Source organism: Sus scrofa, chromosome 3, assembly GCF_054392235.1.
Source record: "Sus scrofa isolate SSC_HxYL_T2T_F1_AM1 chromosome 3, Sscrofa_HxYL_maternal_Yorkshire_Landrace_v2.0, whole genome shotgun sequence".
NCBI classification, from domain to species: Eukaryota; Metazoa; Chordata; class Mammalia; order Artiodactyla; family Suidae; genus Sus; species Sus scrofa.
In genome coordinates, this window is record NC_139385.1 from 102,498,729 (window position 1) to 102,520,753 (window position 22,025).

A 22,025-nucleotide genomic window follows, 5' to 3' on the forward strand; every position below is an offset into this window, starting at 1 on the left:
GTGTAACCTTCAAATGTCAGAATGTTGTTTACCATTTATTTGGCAACTCCAGACTGCAACCTGGTGCATTTTCCCTTTCTTGTCTAATTAAACATTAACTGTAATGATGGGAAATTGTTTAGGTGTTCATTTGTCATTTATCAACACGTTATTTTCACATTGAGAATTGTTTAAATGGTACTCAGAGGCACGTGATTTTTACTATTTTACTGTTATTTCATTCCTGCAGCTTTTCGGAGAATGATACTATTATTATCATTTTTACTTTGGATTATATTTCATACTATATTTATTATCCATGATCAGACATCTGTATTTCTAAAAGGATGTTCCCCCTACTTAATTTTCAATCAGATTAAGCCACATTTCATAGAAGAATATGAGATCATTTTAAAAATGATTGTTGAAAAATATAGACTAGATTTACAGGCTAAATAAATAAGAGAAAACTAAAAATATTTTAGCCCTTTTATCTGTATAACACCAAAGTAACTGAACAATTGATAACGGCTTTTACATTTTTATTCAAGTATGTATTGTTTTACAGATACAGACAATGATTGGCTATCCTTTAGGAAAAGAAATGGTTGAGAACAAATATTTTTAAGATTATTCTAGAAGCACTTTTCTAGTGTTCACTACACCTTTATAATTATGTTTTAATTATTTTTTGAGCAACTTCTACTAGATTTTCTTTAGGGAAACATCTAATTGGAAAAATACAATGTAAATATGTGACATGATGTAGAACCATCATATTTTAAGGGGGTCATATTTTATTTTTTCAGTCCTTAGGTCAGTGCTTAGCCACAGGACCCCTATTTTGATAAACAGACCCCTCTTCTATTCTGCCATTTGTGGCACAATTATGGCTTTCAATATAGACTTTAAGGAATGTTTCATTCATAGACATTACCAAAATTAGATTCTACTTAGAATAAATAATTTTTTTAGTGACCATTTATGTATGCATGCTATCCAAGTTGAAATAAGCTCTTTCATATATCTTCAGTATCAAGAGCAATTGTTAATTCAGTAAATATTTATTGAGGCTGTACTGCGTGCCTGGCACTTTTCTGTCCCCTCAGCTGACCACAGAACAGTGAATAGGAAAACCCAGCCTCTGCTCCAATGACACACATCTCAAAGGGCAAAGACAGATTATACTATGCAAATAAGTAAGAAATGGTAATTTTTAAAAAGGAAATGCTAAGTAGATATAGAATAACTGGGAGGTGATACAAGATGGGTGCTTACAGCAGGCCTCTCTGGACTAACATTTAACCAGAGACCTGAATGCTGAAGGAACCAGCCACCCGAAGATCTAGGGCTAAAAATTCTTAAGACAGAAGGTTCCACAAGGGCAAATACTTAAATGAGAGAGGAAATCACTGTGGCTGGAATTTACTAAACAAGGGAGGATGTGCTAAGAGCTAAGAGCAGAGAGATGGGCTGGGGCTGAATCACACAAATCTTTATCAGTTACTGAAACAAGTACAGATTTTATTCCAACCGCAGTGATGGGAATCTATTGGAAAGGGTTGGGAGGTGAAGGGTGGTTGATGGGTGGGGTGAGTGTCCTTAGTTGAAACAATGAAATGATATAATCTGATTCATTTCTTTAAAAGTTTAGCTTGGCTACTGTGTAGGAAGAAAAAGTAGAAGCTGGGAGACCACTGAGGGAGCTGTCATGGTGGCCTCAGTGAGACATGGGAGCAGAATCTGAGATACTATAGCAGCAAGACCTTATTGATTCGGGAAGTGGATTGGAATTAGACCTAGAAGACTTGCAGATGTGCAAATAGATTGGACATGGCAGAGAGTGTAAGAGTGAAAGCAGAAAGGTTAAGGTCTGAACAGTTGTGTTAAGTCATTTACTGAGATGGTGAACATTGGAGAAGAAGTGTGTTGAGTTTGTTCATTGTTGGCCTGTGTGTGGTATTCAAATTGGAGATGTCAAGTAGGCAATGGATGGTGGATGTTTGATGGGGCTCAGGAGAGAATTTGGGACTGTTGATAAGTATTGGTGGAGGGAGGGTGAGCATGTGAGCTGGCCAAGATCCCTTAAGTTAAGGGATGGATAGAAAAGAGAAGAGCCCTAAGGAGGGCACTCTGGAACCTTTGGCACTTAGTGGTTCCGGATATGCATTGGGTCCCATGACAACAACTAATGATTAAAGTCTGTTAGAAGCCTTACTTGATTTTCTTGACTATTTAAAAGAAAGATAAACTTGCAAAACCAGAACTCCAAAATATAGTTTTAATAATAAGCACTGGTGTATCAGTAAAGTTAATTCCTGTAAATAGGCAAGATAATGAGAACTTCCTAGTTTAATTTCAGGTAGTTTTTCTTTTATTAAATGGTATTCTGAATTATCAAAACCCACAAGAAAGCAAAATTACTCATACTTGTTTTGCACTGTACCACAACCATATGGTGCTTAACATTAAGGGGTACAATTTCTTAAAGCAATCAATTTGAGATCAACATTTTTTTGCTATTCACTTCTCCCAGTGTTTGATGCAGCAATAAGTGATTTCTCTGTTAAAGCAGTCCGCTTTCCTTTAGTAGCACACACCTGTACTGGCTCCTCAGCTCCCCCCTGGATCCTCATTCCATATTATAAATACATAGTTATTGACTTTTTGGTGATAACTTAATTTTTTCAGAACATCAGGGTAGTGCTCACATATAATGTTTTAAGTTAGCTCTTATCTGCAAATGAACCTCAAAATGAAGCTGCATTTTGTGTCTTCATAAAAATGAATTGCCCTGTTAAACATAATGACGCAGAAGCAGCATTACCTGTTGATTGGTAATACCACTTTTTCTTCTGTTTTTGAACATCGCCTTTGGTAAAGCAGTGAGTTAATTCCTATATTTAAGTCATATTTTTATTTCTTTTTGATTGTATTAGGGCAGAAATTATGAAAAAGATGATGATAGTAACTTTTCTTAAAAATCATGGACTTTTTTGGCTGCGCAAAGGCCTCAAAGATCTTCTAGTGGCACTCTCATTCTGCAGGTGAAGGATTCAGAGCCATGTTTAATTTCACAGAGCTAATCAGTGGCCTAGCCATATTTATTCTTTTTTTTTTTTTTATTTTCTCACTGTACAGCAAGGGGGTCAGGTTATCCTTATATGTATACATTACAATTACATTTTTCCCCCACCCTTTCTTCTGTTGCAGGCCTAGCCATATTTAAACACACTCTATGCTAATTGCTAGTACTTCAGACCAGGCTTATTCTATGGCTACAAGAAAGAGTAGGATATCTGCTCTTGAGAAGGCTTATGCATACATGAACGTGGATAATCGGTCATGATGAATGCTATGAGTAGAAGGTGCCTTGGGTACAGAAAGGGAGGCATAGTCACCCCTGCTTCTGACCTTGAGCAGATCATTCACAGAGGAAGTTCCCTTTTCTATGACTTTTCATTTTAGCTTAAAAAAATAAATTTTCTTATTCCTGAAAAAGATGAGCTGAGTTTGTGTCTTGTGCTCTATATAGAAACCTTTAATAGGTTGCGTGTTTCCTTTTCAAGGTATAAATGCACCAAACTGACCAAGAACTTTTATATCCATTTCCCATCTATAGAAGCAACGGTTCTGAGCTATGATGGGAGTATGTTTATGAAAATCCAGCTCCCAGTGGTGATGCATACGGAGGCTGAGGATGTGTCCTTACGGTTTCGGTCCCAACGAGCATATGGCATTCTCATGGCAACCACCTCTAGAGACTCAGCAGACACCCTCCGCCTGGAGCTGGACGCAGGGCGTGTGAAACTGACGGTCAATCTAGGTAACAACTCGCCTTCCCCCATTGAACTAACACTTTGCACTTTTGTTCAGTTTTGCCTGCAAACATTTATCAAGTAGCCTGTTTGCCATGGAAAGTTAAAACACTTAATGGTCTCATCTCCATTATTTAAATTAATTTAGGTTTGGGGGGCATCTTTTTATTGTTTCTGTTTTGTTTCACATAATTTACTGTTTCGTGATTCCTACCACTGAGGGTTCTTAAAAGGGAAGCCATATGTGTTAATGAGGTTAATTGAAAATGTGAATTATTAGGCTTGACAATACCTCAAAATGAATTTCCTATTTTTATATTGACTGACATTCTCATTGGCTGTAGATGATGTCCTTTCAGATAAAACAAAAATCCACTGACTTTTACTTAGATAGCATACAAGAAAAAAATGTCAAATTTCTACTTTGTGATCTAGATCAACAGGTTGCTCTCATTCTCTTCCTTGGGCTTCTCCTTTGAATAGTGACCTGCGTGGTATCCCATCTTTTCTGTTTGGAAATACCGTGTGGTGATATTTTGCTATCAAACAGCAATCCACAACCCTTCAATGCCCAAAGTCTGCGGCCCTTAGCAAACAGCCATGAGAACACTGAAAACACAGGCTCTTCTACAGAAAAATAATGCTTTCCTGCTTAATTGTAGCCTTCAGAAAGTGTCACTACAGTAAAACCTCACCAAGCTAGGTGAAATCTGGGGTAAGACCAGGCTGAATTAAGAAAAAGTCTGAATTGTAGACTAAAAAAATGTAAGCAGTTTTATTTTCAATTATATTCAAAATCACAAATTAATAGCATGAAAAATCTTCAGGAAAGGTCTTAATAGGCTGATGTTAATGGGTGGATGAGAATTATCCATAGTTAGCACGTTGTTTAACACAAGTTATGCCATCAATGTATAGTGAACTACTTGAAATCAGTTTTCTTCCTGAACTTGGCCTTTCACAATTTGTTTAATTTTTCTCAGGTAATCTCTGCTCATATTGAATGAAGAATTACAAATATACTGCCCAATTTGTTTCAGTATTGTTAACTCCAAATAATAGGAGTATAAATTAATGAGGTTTTACTGTATTTCCTGGAAGTGCTAAACACACACAATAATGAATAAGCAGAGAGGGAAAAATAAAAGTTGAGACTACATAGATTTACAGAAAGAATAGTAAAATGTGATGAGCTAAGGCATTTGCGAAAACACTACATACATTTTCAAATTGTGCTGGGCAGAATAGTAGCTCGTAAAATATAAAATTATTTCATTTATAGCTTATTGCATACAATTACACTCAATTAATATTATTTAAGTTCAATAATAACCTATTTTTTTGATATTACTAAGCACAGTTTTTTACTGTTCTGTTAGAGTTCCCTCTAGTGGCAATGATAGGTTACTACAAGCCAGTCAAAACTGCCTAGTTGCAGTAAAGGGGCTGTTAGCCAGAGACGGACACTCATGGGATTTTCCAACAGCAAAGCATTCTGTAGAAAGAGATGTGTAGGTGCTGATCCTTGGCTGTTTGCAACCACTTTTCTGACGCGGTTGACGACACATGACAAACTCAGCTATATGGAAACAGAATCTAGGTTTATATTTTCACGTTCCCCAAAGGCATTTAATACTAAACAAAAACCAACAAATATTTATATATATATATAAAATAAACATAAAACATCCTGCATGGTCCTTTAAAGATAACGCATATTCACAGTCTGTGTTATTCACATCAGACATTCTGTTCTTGGAGAATCTGCTTTTATACAATAAGAAAGTATAAGAAAAGGAAAATCAATAGCAGTAGTCACCATGACACTTATTACATAGAGATAACATTGTTAGCTCCTAACAGAGGGAAAGACTTGTGTTCTCTGAAGAATGACACTACTCCTTAGCCACTAGAGTTTCGAAAGGAAACAAAGTTGTTTCTTTCCTCCTCCAATTAATACAAGGCATAGAATTCACCTAACACCTGGCTGATGCCTTTTTTGCCCAAGGAGACAACCACAATAGCAGCAACAACAATAATAAATACATGAAGGTGAAATGAGAATACCATCAACTAACTCTCCATTTGACCACCACAATTCTAAAGGATTCTGTTGGCCTTTGTGGGATAATAGATTTTGGAGGTCCAAGATGTCTGAGCCTAGCTGATCTTGCACTGTACCCCATTGTGACGGAGCACTTTTTAATTATATTGGAAACATTGATTTGTTCTTTCACAGATGGGGAGAAAGTTGCAGCCAGTCTAAGCCAAGCATCTTTGACAGTTAACAATTCTTTATTTCACTTAGATTTGTCACCATGTAGCTTTGTTTGAATTGGCCATTTAAAAAAAAGACCTTCTATGTTGTTTCTGATGGTGAAGTTTTATAAGAATGAATCTGGGTTCTAGAAGTCCATAAAGAATAAATGATATGGAGTGGCCATATTTGCATGTGTCTGTCCCCGGAAGGGTGGACTGTGATTTTATTGGATGTCTGCAGCTATTACCTTGAAGGATAAATTTTCATTTTTCATCTATTCTTCCCCATCTAGATTGTATCAGGATTAACTGTAATTCCAGTAAGTGCCTATTCAAAATTTTTAAAATGTTATTCCTCCATTATGATATAGCTAGTCAAGGAATAAAAAGAGAGAGCAAGAGAAAGGCATTTATAAAAACTCATGAATTCAATTTCAAAGTATACCAGTCCATCATCTGGGTTGTAAAAATTCATTTAAAAATCTTTCTGGTTGAAGACTTTCCTGTTGCAGTTCCTACCTCTAAGTAGGAAAAAAGGTGACAAATTTCTTGTAACAGAATGTGCAAACGCCTCTGTAGACCTTTGGATAAAGCAAGTAGCATTTGTATTTTGGTAGATCTTAGACTCCAGTAGTTCTCTTCACAACCAAATTAGTAGAAAAATATTGTGGGTCTTATTTCCTTCACTTTCCATTTTTATCTCCCGATTCAAACATAGGGAAAAAATATTCCTTTCATTTGGAACTTACTATTAAACCCTTCTAAATTAAGTTTTCATTGGAGAATGCATGTTTTTCCAAATTTTATATATATATAGAAAATTACTTATCTAAAGAGTTTCTTTCTTGTTTAAGAGTATTTACATAATGAATTTTTACATCCTAATCATATATCTGCAAAAATAACCCAAACATTTCAAATCTGTGGTATGCATGCCAAATGATGAGTTAGAAAAGATGCATGGACTGTTTTTTGATTTGAATTAGAGAACTCGAAAGGATATAAGGACTGTGATTTTATTTTGAGTTGTAGCATTATCTTAAGAGCAAATTCATTTTATTTCTTTACATAAATATTTAGGTTTTTCTTTTCCAGGTTTTGCCGATCACATTAAGGAATCTCTTCTGATACAACAAAATTGTTAGCTATTTCACTAAAATGGTTCGAACAAGCTTCTAATTTTTCATTGACACAGTCAGTAAAACTTTTTTTTTTTAATATCTCGGAAAATGCTCAATGTGACTGGGTGGGGTCTACTCCTAAAAATCTTTGACTGTGTTTTCAAATAGCAATAAGGCATCTTCCAAGGAACAAAATTGTGGTCTTAAGCTTAAAAAACAGGAAATTTTATCTAATTAAATTCATGTTATTTCAGGCACCATGCTTGTTATAACTCAGATTTATCTTAAGATATTTTCATATTCATTTAAAAGCAGAATAAAATCCAGGCTTTCCGGTCATAGCAACAAAAAGGTAACTGAATCATGATTTATGAAAAATTAAATTGTCAAACTATCATGCTAGGCATCAAAAAACATCTCATACAGAATATAGTTCCTGAAATAATCTCTCAAAGCTCTCATACAAGCAGAATTTTTCAGGTTTACATCATCTCCTCTCAAACCCCATCTGTACCACACTCTCTGAAAAGGAGCACAGGTTTACAAGTCCTATATCACAGTCCAGTTTGCTTGCAGCTCTGGAGCATAGATGCAGGCAAAGTGGCAACTCACAAGATCCTTACCCAAAGCCAGATGTATGAGTCATTGCAGCTGTTCTTGATGCTTCCTGGATCTGAGAAAATTCCTGGGAGGAAACTATTTTTTTCTGGGTTTGTGCTTTATTTTTATTTATATTAAGTATACAATAAAGCATGACTTTTTAAATTTACAGAATGCCACTGCCTAAACTCTAGTATTTAATGGAAGTTAACCCCATGCTTCTGTGTTCTCTAACTATATCAATGTTTTTTAAAATACATGTTTATAGTCTAATTACCCTTCTTATATATTTCTCTTCATTGGGGTTATTATTGTGAGACTCTGATGTTAAGCATAGCCTTTTCTCTGGATATTCTACAGAATAGTACCTTTGAGGACAAAAATTTTTGCTGGGTAGTGGAATTTTTCCCTTTTTAAGGAGTATGTGTTATGCTTAAATTACTTAAATTAAATCAATGATTGTGAGCTTTCAGTGCACACCTGGGACAGGACTGCAAATGCCTTAACTTTACAGCAGTCACTGGAAAGAACATTCAGTCATCAGGTAATGTTTTCATTTCCTTTTCCTTTTTTTATTTGGGGACTAGTGGGCAGAGGTAGCAAGAACTATAAGTTCCATCAAGAATTCATGTTATTACTCAACTTTCAGGATGGGGAGGAACTTACATATCAAATAATTCATATATAATTCATAGTAATTAAATAGACAGGGATTTCCACCTGGAGTGTATTTCATACCCAATTAAAAATATGAATAGGAGTTCCCGTCGTGGTGCAGTGGTTAGCGAATCCGACTAGGAACCATGAGGTTGCGGGTTCGTCCCTGCCCTTGCTCAGTGGGTTAACGATCCGGTGTTGCCGTGAGCTGTGGTGTAGGTTGCAGACGCGGCTCGGATCACGCGTTGCTGTGGCTCTGGTGTAGGCCGGCGGCTACAGCTCCGATTCGACCCCTAGCCTGGGAACCTCCATATGCCGCAGAAGCGGCCAAAAGAAATAGAAAAAAAAAATGAATAAAATAAGGGGTTCCCACAGTGGCACAATTGTATCGGCATCTTGGCACAGTGAGTTAAGGATTTGGTGTTGCTGCAGCTGTGGCTTAGGTTGGGACTGTGGCTCGGATCTGATCCCTGGCCCAGGAACTCCATATGCCTCAGGGTGGCCAAAAATGAAAAAAAAAAAAAACATAATAAATAAAAAACATGTATCTCAATATAACTTGCAGTTTAATGAAAGACTGAGTTATTATACTTATCCCCTAGAAGCAGTGTGTTTGAAACCAAACTGTAGGTTTACTAAATTTACAACGTTATACCACCACTATCTAAAAATACCACTGCTAAGACATCAGTTGTATTGCGAGCTTGGTACAAAATACCTCAATTGATGTCTTGAAGAAAATTTCCACAGGAAATATACAAACTATAACATACAAATTACCTTACATAAGAACTAGTATGAAACTCTAAATTGTTAATTTTGGATAGAAACCTTTTCAAATTCCTCTATACTTCCTCTGAATTGCTCCCCTATTTCCTTTAGTCACTCCATCCTTCCACCCTTCCGTACTCTCTTCCCATCAGTTTATGGAAGATGTTACTTGATATGGAAAAGAAAATATATATAGCATCAGACTCTCCAATCTTTGCTACTGAAGAATAAGTAGTAGGTGAGGAGGGAAGAAGGTCTGGCTGCATTGCCTGTATTCAGACCTGCAGGACCATGAGATGGCAGATATATACATATATATATATTTTTTTTTTTTTTCAGCCCTTCCTTTGTCAGTAGTTTCAGTGCAGCAGTGGAATCTTACATGGACAAGCCTGGGACAGCCTTTTGTTAAGATTCTTTTGAGAAAGGGCAGATTTGAATTTCAGGGACCATCTCTGTCAGATTCTTTGTTGCCACCATTTCCCCTCTTCTAATAGGAAAAGCTGTCAAGAATATTTAAATGGAAGGTTAGAGCCTGTTTTTATTTAAAAATCAAAAGCTTATTTTCATGTGCGGAGACGGTCTCTTTCGAAAGAAAAAGGACCCGCTCTCTGAATAGTGGTCTTGTCAGTGTCAAAATATATGCTTTGATCTCTCTGATTATAAATGGAATGTCTTTGCACACAATTCCAGACCAATCTCAGTTCTTTGATGTCCATCAGCTTATTTCATTGCTACAATATGTTTGTTATCTGTAGCTCAGTCTTAGACTTCATCAGTATTTGCAGATTCATGGATGGGAAGGTGAGCACAGGGGTGTGTTATCTACCGTTCCCCATTCTCCCCTGTCCAAGACAGTCGATTACTCTGACCTCCTAAGTAACTCCAATATGGAGAACCTATCTACTATCATAAAATAATTTTATATGGAAGCTGCTAAAGGAACCACCCTCTTTAATGCAGATAATGTCTTCCCTGGACAGTGAAGGGCACTTCAATAAAGGTAGATAGAAAAGGACTGTAAAATCACATTCTTTTAACATAAAGAACAATTATTTGAATTAATGAAAAAAAGGCTAATTATATGATTTTACAAAAAATAATTGTTATAGGGATATGTACTAATACCAACATATCACTAACAAGTTATTACCAAAGAGGCCAAGTCAGACCGAAGAGTACTTTGTGACCAAATGAATTATTTGCATTAAAAAGTGAGTCATAAGAGTCTCTTGCTTAGTGCATTGTATTAATTGACTTAAGTCTTTTAAAACCTATAAAGAATGCAAAAGAGATTTTCTACACCTTGTGGAATTTTCTCAAATGCATTATTAGTAGGGTCTATAGTAAGTATTACTAGTAAGGCCTTTGGTTTCACTTTGCATTCTCTTTACCTGCCCAAGTATGTAGCCTGAGATAGAGTGACCGAGACAGTCTCAATTTCAAGTTTGCTGCCTGGTAATTCCCAGCACTGCATCCAAAGTCATTCTTCTATAATCTTCTATATATATTTTTTTTTTTCTGATGGTTTGGTCTCTGTGGTGGTGTATTGTATGTTTCAATAGTCCCATTTTTTTTCTTATCTTCTAGGAACCTTACAAACTGTTATTGCTATAACCTTTGAAAGTTTAAATACATTGAAAATTTGAAAACTAAACTGGCTCCTATCAACTGTAGGTGAATCCCGATTGTCATTTTCGTAACTACTTTAAATATATAGTGGATATAGGAAGGCTTTTGTGATTTTGTTTTTGTTAATGTTTTTCTTTACTTTTATTTTTTTAAACCAATGGCATAATTATGCAGTTTTCTTCTTGCCCCCAAGAAGATTTGGGGCCACCTCTGCATTGATATAAAAATTTTAATATGCCCATATCTCTGATAGTTATTTTGCTTGTTTCTTTGATTACTTTTTTTAAATCTTTATACATTCGTCTCTTCTCCTGCCTGCCTGCTCTTTCTTCCTACCAAGATTTACTCTTCTTACTTCATTTCCAATGTTGTTTTCTTCTCTTTCCTCTGATTTCCTTACAAGAATAAAAACTCCCTGGGGTTGAGAAAATATTTTAGTAGGCAGACCTTCCAACTGTTATTAGCTTCTTATAGGAAATAGTTTATTTAAGATGCAGAGACAACAAAATTACAGATGATGTTAATGTGGACAAAGTGTCAAGGGTTGAAGTTCAGCTCCTTTTATTTGTAGTTCATTGTCTAAGAATTGGAGAGAAAGGGAATCTAAGGCCAAGTACTTAACCTCATTCTTGACGTTGATATAGTGAAGAAATGCTCTGAGTAATATGTTATTGGAAAATGCACTATGATGGATGTCTGGAGTGGATAATAAGATCTTTGTATTATCATTTTATTACCAGAATGAAAAGATCAACTGGATATTAGTTATCACTGATTTTTTTTATATAGATAAAAATGGAAAGCAATAAAAAAATGCAAAATGTCAACCAGTGGCACTTAAGCCATATTAGATTGCTTTGATCAGGCTGCTGCTTGGCAGGCTACTTAAAAAGATATGAGGAAATTTCTGGAGGTTGGCTCTTGTTAACATGAAACAAATACTCAGTTCAGAGCAGCTGCCTGGTGCCTGAAGAGCAGAGAACTCTAAAAAGGAGCCTCCTGCCTCTGCCTCCACACAAAGTCACTAGATTTGTAGAGTTCTGCCAGTCACTACCTCTCAGTGACTGGTGCTGTCTGTCTATCCACTTGAGATAGGAGCTGCTCAAGAAATAAAGGAATAAAGGAAGATGGATATATAAATACAGAAAATTGGAGTTTTGTTTTTTTTTTGTCATCTTTTTAAAGTTCAAAGTACACATGAAAGAAAGGAAAAGGTAAGATAGCTTATGAATGGTTATTTTTAGCAAAAATCTAAGAGAAATTACATAAATATGGGAATCACAGATTTCTGATGCAAAGCAAATAGCTAAAACAGGCAGAGGAATTGGCACATGACAAGGAGTCTTTAGAAAAATATCAAAATTGGACTAAACTTTAAGGAAAGCCCATTGGATATCCACATGTTAAATTTATGACAATCATAAAGAAGAGTACACATTTAATGACTACATAGATTGTACAAAATCATAATGTGAGGGCTTGATAAGTAGAAGAATTTGATCTATGTTAGTGAACAATTAATTGGTTTATTGCTTCTATACAAATATAAAGTGCTTCAGTGTTTTAAATGATCACCATTTGTGCAGGTTAAGAATTCATCTTGAGGTATGTTCCCGTTGTGGCATAGTGGAAAAGCATCACACTAGGAACCATGAGGTTGCGGGTTTGATCCCTGGCCTTGCTCAGCGGGTTAAGGATCCTGCATTGCCGTGAGTTGTGGTGTAGGTCACAGACGTGGCTCGGATCTTGCATTGCTGGGGTTATGGTATAGGCCGGCAGCTACAGCTCTGATTTGACCCCTAGCCTGGTAATCTCCATATGCTTCAGGTACAGCCCTAAAAAGACAGGAAAAAAAAAATTCATCTTGAAATCTGGTTCAAGGATTAATTTATTCAATAAGGTATTTTCTTATTATATTCCAAAGGCTGTGCTCAAAGTAATGCAAAATTCCAGATTGGCACTGACCAAATTCATTAAATTCTCTTTCATTGTTGAAAGTTAGCATTGTAACAATGGCCAAGGGGGAAATTGTTCAGAAAAACCTATAAAGTTTCAGAAGAAGCGTTCTAAACTTTTCTTGGTATCTGTGAAAAGGAAGTTTTTTTAAACACCGCAAAATGTCAGCAGTTGTTGGAGCACAACCTGTTGGTCAGAGGTTTGTGTTGTGTTATTAGAGAGAGGTGGTTTCTAAACATTTGCTATTTCTTTCATAGTTTAGAGTTTCTCTTTCTCATTGTCTTTATTATTTTTTCTGGTGGGGGTGAGGCAGCATTTTAACATTGGTGCAGAAGGTAAAAATTTAAATTAGACATTAAATGTTCCTGGTCATTATTAATATTTGTTTTCTGCATTTAGCCAATCAAATTGTAAGATCTATGATTAGAATTTCATTCATTTTAAAGAAAATAATATATATACATATATATATATATATATATATTTATTGGAGCCTGCCTTTTGCCTTTTTACTTATGTGCCTATAATGATCCAGGTTCATAGATCAGAAAGACTAAAAAGTACTCAAGAATTTCTGTTTAAAATAGCCTCGAATCTTTAAGACAGCCTTAATATTCAGTGGTGATCTGTGTACGTGTATGTGTAACTGGGTCACTATGCTGTACAGTAGGAAAAAAAATTGTATTAGGGAAATAACAATAAAAAAAATAAAGTGCCATGCGAAATAACTTATTTTACTAGTGTAAACAAATATAGATCAGAATTTTTCAACAATTTTTGCATTCTTAATTTTCCTCAAAAGAAAGCAACTAACAATTTATATTTTATCAACTGCTTACCAGAGAATATGAGAACAAATATTATGATCATGAATTTCAGTTCCTCATATAATAGCTAGACAGGAATTATGCACCTGCTACCTCCTTCTATGGATGCTTTATTTATTTATTTATATATTTATTTATTTAGTCTTTTTGCCTTTTCTAGGGCTGCTCCCGGGGCACATGGACGTTCCCAGACTAGGGGTCTAATTGGAGCTTTGGCTGCCGGCCTACACCAGAGCCACAGCAACGCGGGATCCGAGCCACGTCTGCAACTTACACCACAGCTCACGGCAACGCTGGATCGTTAACCCACTGAGCAAGGGCAGGGACGGAACCCGCAACCTCATGGTTCCTAGTCAGATTCGTTAACCACTGCGCCACGACGGGAACTCCCTGAGTTTCTTTTTAAACAACATTTGGTCCTAATTGGAAATAATATTTTTTATTTAGAATCTTGAAGAAACAGAAAATAAAAAATAGCCTACCATTTCAGTTCTCAGAGAAAAAGTATATTACTATCTTATATGCTCTTACAACTGAAAATAGTTTCATGTTATATACTTAATATATAAAATGTATAATGTTTCTTTAAAAATATAAGGTCATGGAGTGCAAATGTTTTGCAACAGATTCTTTTACTTCAGCAACCTACTATAAATATTATTTCCAGTATGTAACTAACACATAATATTTTAAAATCTAATCTTTTGCTTATTTCACATTTTATACCAAAGTGAAATAAAGCAGGTCCAGGTCACTGAACCAGCTGAAAAAAATAAAATAGGGGGGAAACATCTATGTACAAAAATAACTGGTATCATAATTCATTAGTGACCTCAGAGCAATCAAATGAAAGCTCATTGGAAACATCTATAAGCAAGATCTTGAGAAATAAACCAGATTGGCATAAACATAATGGAAAGGATACTTCTAGATGTGTTGGTATAAGTTATCATCATTGATACTAACCCACTAAAATGAAAGTTTAACTGACATAATTGCACCATAGGACAATTGACCGGGAACAATCACACAGATAGAACATTACTTCTAACAGCTGGTTGACCAGCTCCAAGCAAAGTCCAAACACTTTCTCCTAAGATTAATCAAATGAATCTGGTGTCAGATTTAATTGCTAATAGCTATTGCTGTAGCTGGGCAAGCACTTTCTTAGACTTTCTGTTTAGTAAAGCAAAATCTTTCATTTCAAAAGACTTTGATCCAAAGACAACTTCAAGCAAAGGAGTAATCCCAATATTTTTCCAATTACTAAAATAAATAGTCAAATAGAATCATAACAGTCATGTTAATGACTAAAGTTAGCCTGCTAAATAAGCTGGTTATAAGAAAAAATTAAGTTAGCCTTACCTGTTATTGCAATAATAAAATTCATAATAAAGAATAATTTAGTAAATCATTATATCCATGCTTTGGAAAAACATCATTCTAATGTTTACATGATGGCTGAATGAATTATCATGTATTATTTGTTCACAGCCTTCTTTGGGGCAATCACTGAGGAAAGAAAGAAAAAAAAAATCAAAATGAATGAGATGTTTCAGTTCAACAGTTTGAAAGTCAAACTGTCCCTTATCACACTCTGTAGAATGCATTTTCTTAAAAAATAGGTTATAATGTTTACAACAAATACTGAAAACTAAATTTTCAAGCATTGTAGTGAATTCCTAGTGAAATGAAAAGGAGGGATCAAATAAACTTAACAAAGTCAGAAATATAGGGTCTTTTTCTAAAATGATTCTGATTTTAGAAAGTTTTTACAAGAATACCCCCAAAATATTGAAGGACAGCAAAATTTTGTTCATTTAGTCTCACAATTAGTGATATTCAAATACACTTATAGTAACAAGGTATGGAAAATAAAACACAGGTAAAGCCATTGTTCCTTGAATTATATAAAACTGTACATTCTTAGCGGTCTTCTCATAAAAATAAATTCTGTAGCTATTACAATAGTGTGTTCGGATCAGAGGTTATGTATTTAATTTAAAATCTTTGCATTGGTGACTATAATCCATGACTTTGTTTATGGAATGTCAAATTGAATATTGGTGAATTTCCAAGTGCTCGATATCTGTATGCTTTTTAAATTTTTTTCATTCAGATAACTTGACATTGTGTAGGTATTGCATAACACATGTTTACATAAGTGCCAATATAAATCAGTATAATCATTTTCTTTTCATATTGCACCAAATGTTGAGTATACTTTCAGTTTAAAATTCTTACTTAAAATCACATTAACTATTTAGTACTTAATTTTATGCATACAAGCTATCCTATTATGTGATAAGCATTTCTTGGAAAGGACCTTTTTTCCTTAAAATAAAGTCACAGTCCAAATTTTTCCTTTCATTATAATAGGTTTATTTCATTATGCCTCTTCCTAAACCAGCCATTTGAGCTAGATTAGATTTCAGGAGAGCTATTTTAAAACATTCTTTTAGCAATATGTTTATATAATTTGTGTTCATTTTTACTGCGTTGTAAATATAATTCTATTCTTAAAAGGTAAATTGTATTTCTTAAAATGTATGGTTTTTTACATTGAAAATGATTTACATCAGAGATGTTTATCCTGATTTGTCATAAATGGGTACAATCAATGTCAAAGCTATGTAGATAAAGGCTAAATGTTTCTTAGTAGATCCTTTAAACCTTGTTTATTCATTTGCCTAGAATGATGATATTTAGCCAGATATGAAACAGGAGGTGAGGGAGCTATAGATAGTGAAGTTTATTTTGTAGATAGAATAGAGTTGGTTTGAGTTAGTAAAACAGCGGAAGAGTCTCTGTGGTGTGTTTTCCGAAGCTCTGGAAGGTCAGACCCTTTTGCAGACAAGACACATGTTTTCTTATAATTAAATGCTCATTAAAGTCTTGAATCCCTCAATTCCTAAGCCAACTATTCTCTTTGCATTTGTAAGTTACTGACTGCCAGCCTTAGGTCATTTTGCTCTCCTGGTCTCTACATATCATTAAATTTATCTTCAAGGAAACTGAGAAAAAAAAGCTATTTAAATAATTAGGCAGATAACTAAGAAAGCTACCCCCAAGTTCTCCATTTCTATGACATCAGATTCCATGCTGACAAATCTGAAAACAAAGGGATTAAGCTTTATATTTATTGACATATCTTAGTGAAGATGGGCATTAAAAGTTGATGGATTTACTTTTCATTAACTATTTGGCTTAATTCAATATCAAGATGTATTTTATCTATCATAAAAAAACTCACAAAAATCTAAAAGACATACCCATTTGATAAGTGAATAGCTTTTATGTTCAAGGCACTGAGTGATAGGACATAGGGTATTTTCTCTGAGGTTTAAAACCCATTTAGGAGAAGATAATAATAATAATGACAATATAATACTGATAATAACATTATTATCATGACTATAATTGAGGGTGTACCATGTACCAGCCATTCATTGTTTTAAGTAATTAAAATGCCCCAAATGTATGTTGTAAAATATTTCTATTATTAGCTTACTTTATAGATAGAAATACTTAGACACAGAGAACTTTATCATTTACCTAAGGTCACACAGCTAAAAACTTATGGAACTAGGATAAAAACTCAATACTGTGAGTGCAGAATACATGCACCAAACCAAGATATACACAGTCTAGAAAAGTGTAACAACAACAACAAAAGATTTAAATAACAATCTAACTAAGCAAATACAGTGTAATTAATTAGCATGTGACTATTTCATTTCTCCAGTGGTTTCAAAAAGTTTATAAAATGCCTTTCTTCAGTTGTTACTTTTCGTTTTTTGAAAAGCCATAGTCTCCAAGGTTAAGGTTTAACTTTGTATTATTTGCTCAAAGTGCTTTTTAACTAGGGAAGGATAATTCCAATATTTTCATTGGAAAGAAATCTGTCCTTAGAACTCAATAAATCTCTCTTTGCCTATACAGAGAAGGCAAATAGCTCTTTATAAAAACATTCTGAGTAGTTCTCTAGGATGTATCCTTAGGTAAATTGAGGAGAGCTTAAGGGGGATTAGAGAAGAGGGAGAAGGTGTCTGGGCAGGTACCTCATGGCTATTAGGGTGAGTGGTCCATCACCAAGCCCAGGTGGTGATTGACACCAGGCCTGGCCAGCAAGACAACTCTGAGACAGACAGCTTCTCTGATACTCAGAGGCCTTGTCATTAAGGGCAGACAGCATGAGGAAGGTGACACAGCTGTACCTCTTACATGGGTAGATGAAGTTTTATCTGCTCATTCCTATACAGAGAGCTAACTAAAGGAACCTTTAAAAACAAGTAAGCACAGAAACATAGACTCCTAATTAGGAATGGCTCAAATAGCAGGCAGTTTGTGCAGTCACCCAGGGCTCTATGCTTAGAAGGGTCTGTGCTTGGGTATATAATGCTTAGCTATCACTATCCTGAAATGCTTCTTTTGAACAAGGGCCTCGTGTCTTCATTTTGCACAGGGTTCACAAATTATTTAATTGGTCTTTCCCCCCGAGTAAGTTTAGTGAATAGCAAAAGAAGAATCTGAAAGTGCTATTTACATGCTTTTAATTTTAATTGGTAATTAACTTTCCTTGTAGATTCATGTAAGAAATAAAAACAAAACAATTCTGCTTCCAGCCCAGTGTATAAAAATCAAGAAAGATAACATAAAGAAACACCTAATGAGGAATTACCCTCGTTAAGTTTGTTTGCTTTTCAGGTAGAGGTCATTATTTTTTAGCGTAATTATTTTAAAACCAGAAACTAACGGCAAAGTCAAATAGCAGGCTGAAGGTGTCATAATTACAACCTGAGAAACACATCCTCCTGTCATTCACAGGTATAAGTGCTGCTGCCAGAAGACATGACTCAGGCACCCAGCAGTGGTGGCGCTTGCTTCTGTTTCTCCTGACTTTTCTCTCTTCCCAGTATTGTCACAATGACAAGGCTTGTTTCCAGCTTCCCACAGGGTCCTGCCTCCCACAGGAGGCTATTGTCCTCAAAGTCAACTGCCAAATAAAACTTGTTAGTACTGGAAAAGTTGATATAGATAGATGCCTAATTTTATATACCCACACACAGATGTCATGCATTTTAATAAAGGCTGCTATTCTAAATGTGTAGAATAAAAAAGGTGACTACATTTAAGAAGCAGAGGGACTTTTCAGTTGGTTTATGCCATTTGCACCCTTTTAAAAAAATGTTTTGTTGTTGTTGTTGTTTTATTGAGAAGAAAACTCTGGCCAAGAACAGTAGAAGAATTAAACCAAATTAGCATAATTAAGGTTATGTTGGATTTAATGGCAACCATGAATCTAAAACTCAGGTCTCTGACTCTTTAAGCTCTTGCCTATTCTTTCAGTACTATTTCTTTAATTCTCAATCTATAGGTTTGGGAGAAAAGGGAATTTAAATTGTCTACTTATTTATGTGTATTGTACAGAGACTTGAAAACTACAAGCCAGCTGCCTGTTTAAAAATGTTTTATTGGAGTTCCCTGATTTCTCAGCAGGTTAAGGATCCAGCATTGTCCTTGCTGTGGCTTGGGTCCCTGCTGTGGCATGAGTTCAGTCCCTGGCTTGGTCAAAAATGTTTTATTGAAACAAAGCCACACGTATTTGTTTACATAAAATCTACGGCTGCTTTTGCACTGCAATAGCAATGTTGACTAATTACAAATGGCAATCCCATCCTACAAAGCCAAATACATTTACTATCTGGTTCCTTACAGAAAGTTTTGACCCTGATATATAAGAATTTAATCTCCTTGAAAATCTAAGTTGGGACATTTCCAATGCTGAAATTTGTGTTTGGAACAAAATAATTTTTAAACTAAATTAGTAGGATTTTGGTGCCACATAACCCAGAATAAATAAGTATAGTTAAATGGAATTAACAACAGATATAATATGGACCTTCAGTTTCACAATTTCATAATTCTGAGATGTGTGGTACTGTAACTTCTAATTCAATTGCTGTGTGCTACAGGCAGTTTAGTGATCTAAAAAACTGAACAATCATGTATAAAGATAGAAGCAATTTATACGCATAAGATAATGCCAGTCTTTGTTGTTGTTTTTAATTTATAGAAGGACTATGGAAACTTCAGGATCCACTTTCATGTAATTCCCATCTTTATCCCATATATCTATGGCTGAAAAGACACAACCTGTTCTTAATAAAATGGAGATAGATCATTTCTAGAAGGTAAACTAAATAGATTCCTACCTGCCCATCATCTATGCAGTTTGCTAGCTTGTGGCTTTGCAGAAGTATCCATTCAAATCCTTGTGCTTAAATGGCTTAATTTAGCAAGCAGATTAGCCACTCGAAGCACTAGATAGGTATAAAATAGAAATGACTTACATTTGATATTAAGGGCAACAAAAAGCTAGTCTAGAACCAACTTAGTTTGAACTATAGTGAGAGATAGGGTACCTGATACAGATGGTCCATTTATGTAGTTACCATCTTTAAAATATACCAGTAGAGGGAGATAGGGTATGTCATGAATCTCAGCTTTGTGGCACTCAGGCCTAAAAGTTGTTTTTTTTTTTTTGTTTTTTTTTTTAATCAAAATATAATTGGTATGGGTTTGGTTTTCTCAAGCTGTATCCATCTTTCAATTCTAGAGACAGCTGTCATTTCAGTCTACTAGACATCTTTGATCATATTGCTTCTTAGATTTCTTAGCTTTGTTTTAGTGTCATTCTTCCATATTGCTCTTTACTCCCCCCACACACACAGTCAAAAATAAAACAAAACAAAACAGTTTAAGTGCTTCACAGGACATTTGTGCACAAGACTTTCTTTCAAAAAGGATCCAGAGTTACTATTACGTACATCTTGAATATTAAATAAATTTGAAATATTCATGAAATAATATGAAACAAATTTTAAAATAAAATACATTCGCAAACAAACCTGAAACCCCTCAATGATATTATGTACATGTATATCAGCTAACTTCCCACAAAGCTATCTATAAAATGGGAGAGCTCAGTTAATTATCTCTACATCCCTTGGAAGATATTTTTTTTTCTTTATTAGATTCATTTATTGATTTATGCCCAAATACTTTCAAATAGAGTTTAAAGTGATTAGCAAAAGTTATTTTAAAAAATAATTTAGGGAGAAAAGTCAGTATATGGTTTGTTTGTTTTTTCTTAAGAGGAAAGAATAAAGTTGCTGAAAGTAAGAACAAATCCTAAATCTTGGTTTCCTGATGCATAGAAATAAGGAGAGGCAATCTGTCCCATTACTCACATGATGTAAGACGAAATGTTCTAAAAAATCTTTGGGAGAGAGTGTATGAATTTGGACTCTGTAATTAAAGGTGTGTTGAAAATGCATGCTAGGGGGCTTATAGACTATAAAAAGTAGCTTTGAACACCTCTGGACCTTGATATATGCAATAAATGATATTCTGGAAAATTTTTTTTTTAATTCATAAGTGAAAGACTCTTCTTCTGTATGTGTGACCAAGCCCATGGCATACATAAGTTCCCAGGCAGGGATTGAACCTGTATCACAGCAGCAACCTGAGCCACAGCAGAGACAACACCAGATCCTTAACCCACCAGGAAGTCCTCAAAATCTTTTTGCTTTTTTTTTCTTAATCCAACTTTAAAAAGCAAAGGGTTACTTACAAATGATTAAAACCCCTTGCTGCAGTTTTCTGAGAAAGAAAACCATCATTTTCCTAAAGGGAAAAATGAGCCCTCTAGAGGCTTCTGCAGAGTCCAGGAGTTCTGAGTGATGCCTCAGGAGACAAGTTAGCCTGCTTTTTTACCGGCAAAGCAACCTCCCCTTTATGTGATTTTTATATTCCTCATGCAAGATTACAGGTGGAAAAAAAAATAATTCCACTGCTTTAAAAAATAGTAATAAAACTGTTGCCCTAGTTTGTGTGTGTGTGTGTGTGTGTGTGTGTGTGTGTGTGTGTTTTCTTTCTACAATGCTCAACTACGTTTGTTCTGAGTAAGGCAAGCTTACAGGTATACTGGGTCAGAGTCCCCAACGCTTCCCAGGTTTGATCTGATTCTTTTAATAGGGCAGAGAACAATTCCTATAGCTTAAAAAAAAGGGTTCCTTAAAGACTGATTAATTATTTTACTCCATAACCTTCTATTTATTTAGTTTCCTAAGTGAACTAGTCCATAAAGCAGGGATATTTGGTATAAAGAATGCTGTATTTCCTGCTTCTGCCTAATCATTTATTGATTCTTTGATGCTGTATTCTGTGAGGGAGGCCAAAATGACAAAAACACAGTTCTCCCCCTCAAAATTTGACTACGTAAATTAATAAACACATTCCCAGCATAAAGCAATAATGTCCTACTAGTTTTATTTGAAGATTAGTAATTCTAGGTCCAGAATAACTCTTTGCAGTTTACTCTGCCCTCTGCCTATGCATAT

The 22,025-nt window shown here is 35.0% G+C and overlaps 1 protein-coding gene across 50 annotated transcripts in view; it reads left to right on the forward strand.

The window, feature by feature from the left end:
- The window catches only part of NRXN1 (neurexin 1), a 1,114,648-nt gene that overhangs the window by 511,713 nt on the left and 580,910 nt on the right, over window positions 1-22,025 (forward strand). For 28 of the 50 annotated variants that reach the window (XM_021088237.2, XM_085019302.1, XM_085019323.1 and 25 more), the window contains 2 exons: window positions 3,602-3,805; window positions 6,350-6,376. In XM_021088237.2, the coding sequence (XP_020943896.1) occupies window positions 3,602-3,805; window positions 6,350-6,376 (231 nt within the window). The remainder of the gene's footprint in view (window positions 1-3,601; window positions 3,806-6,349; window positions 6,377-22,025) is intronic. The other 22 variants (XM_085019307.1, XM_085019309.1, XM_085019311.1 and 19 more) reach the window with 1 other exon arrangement.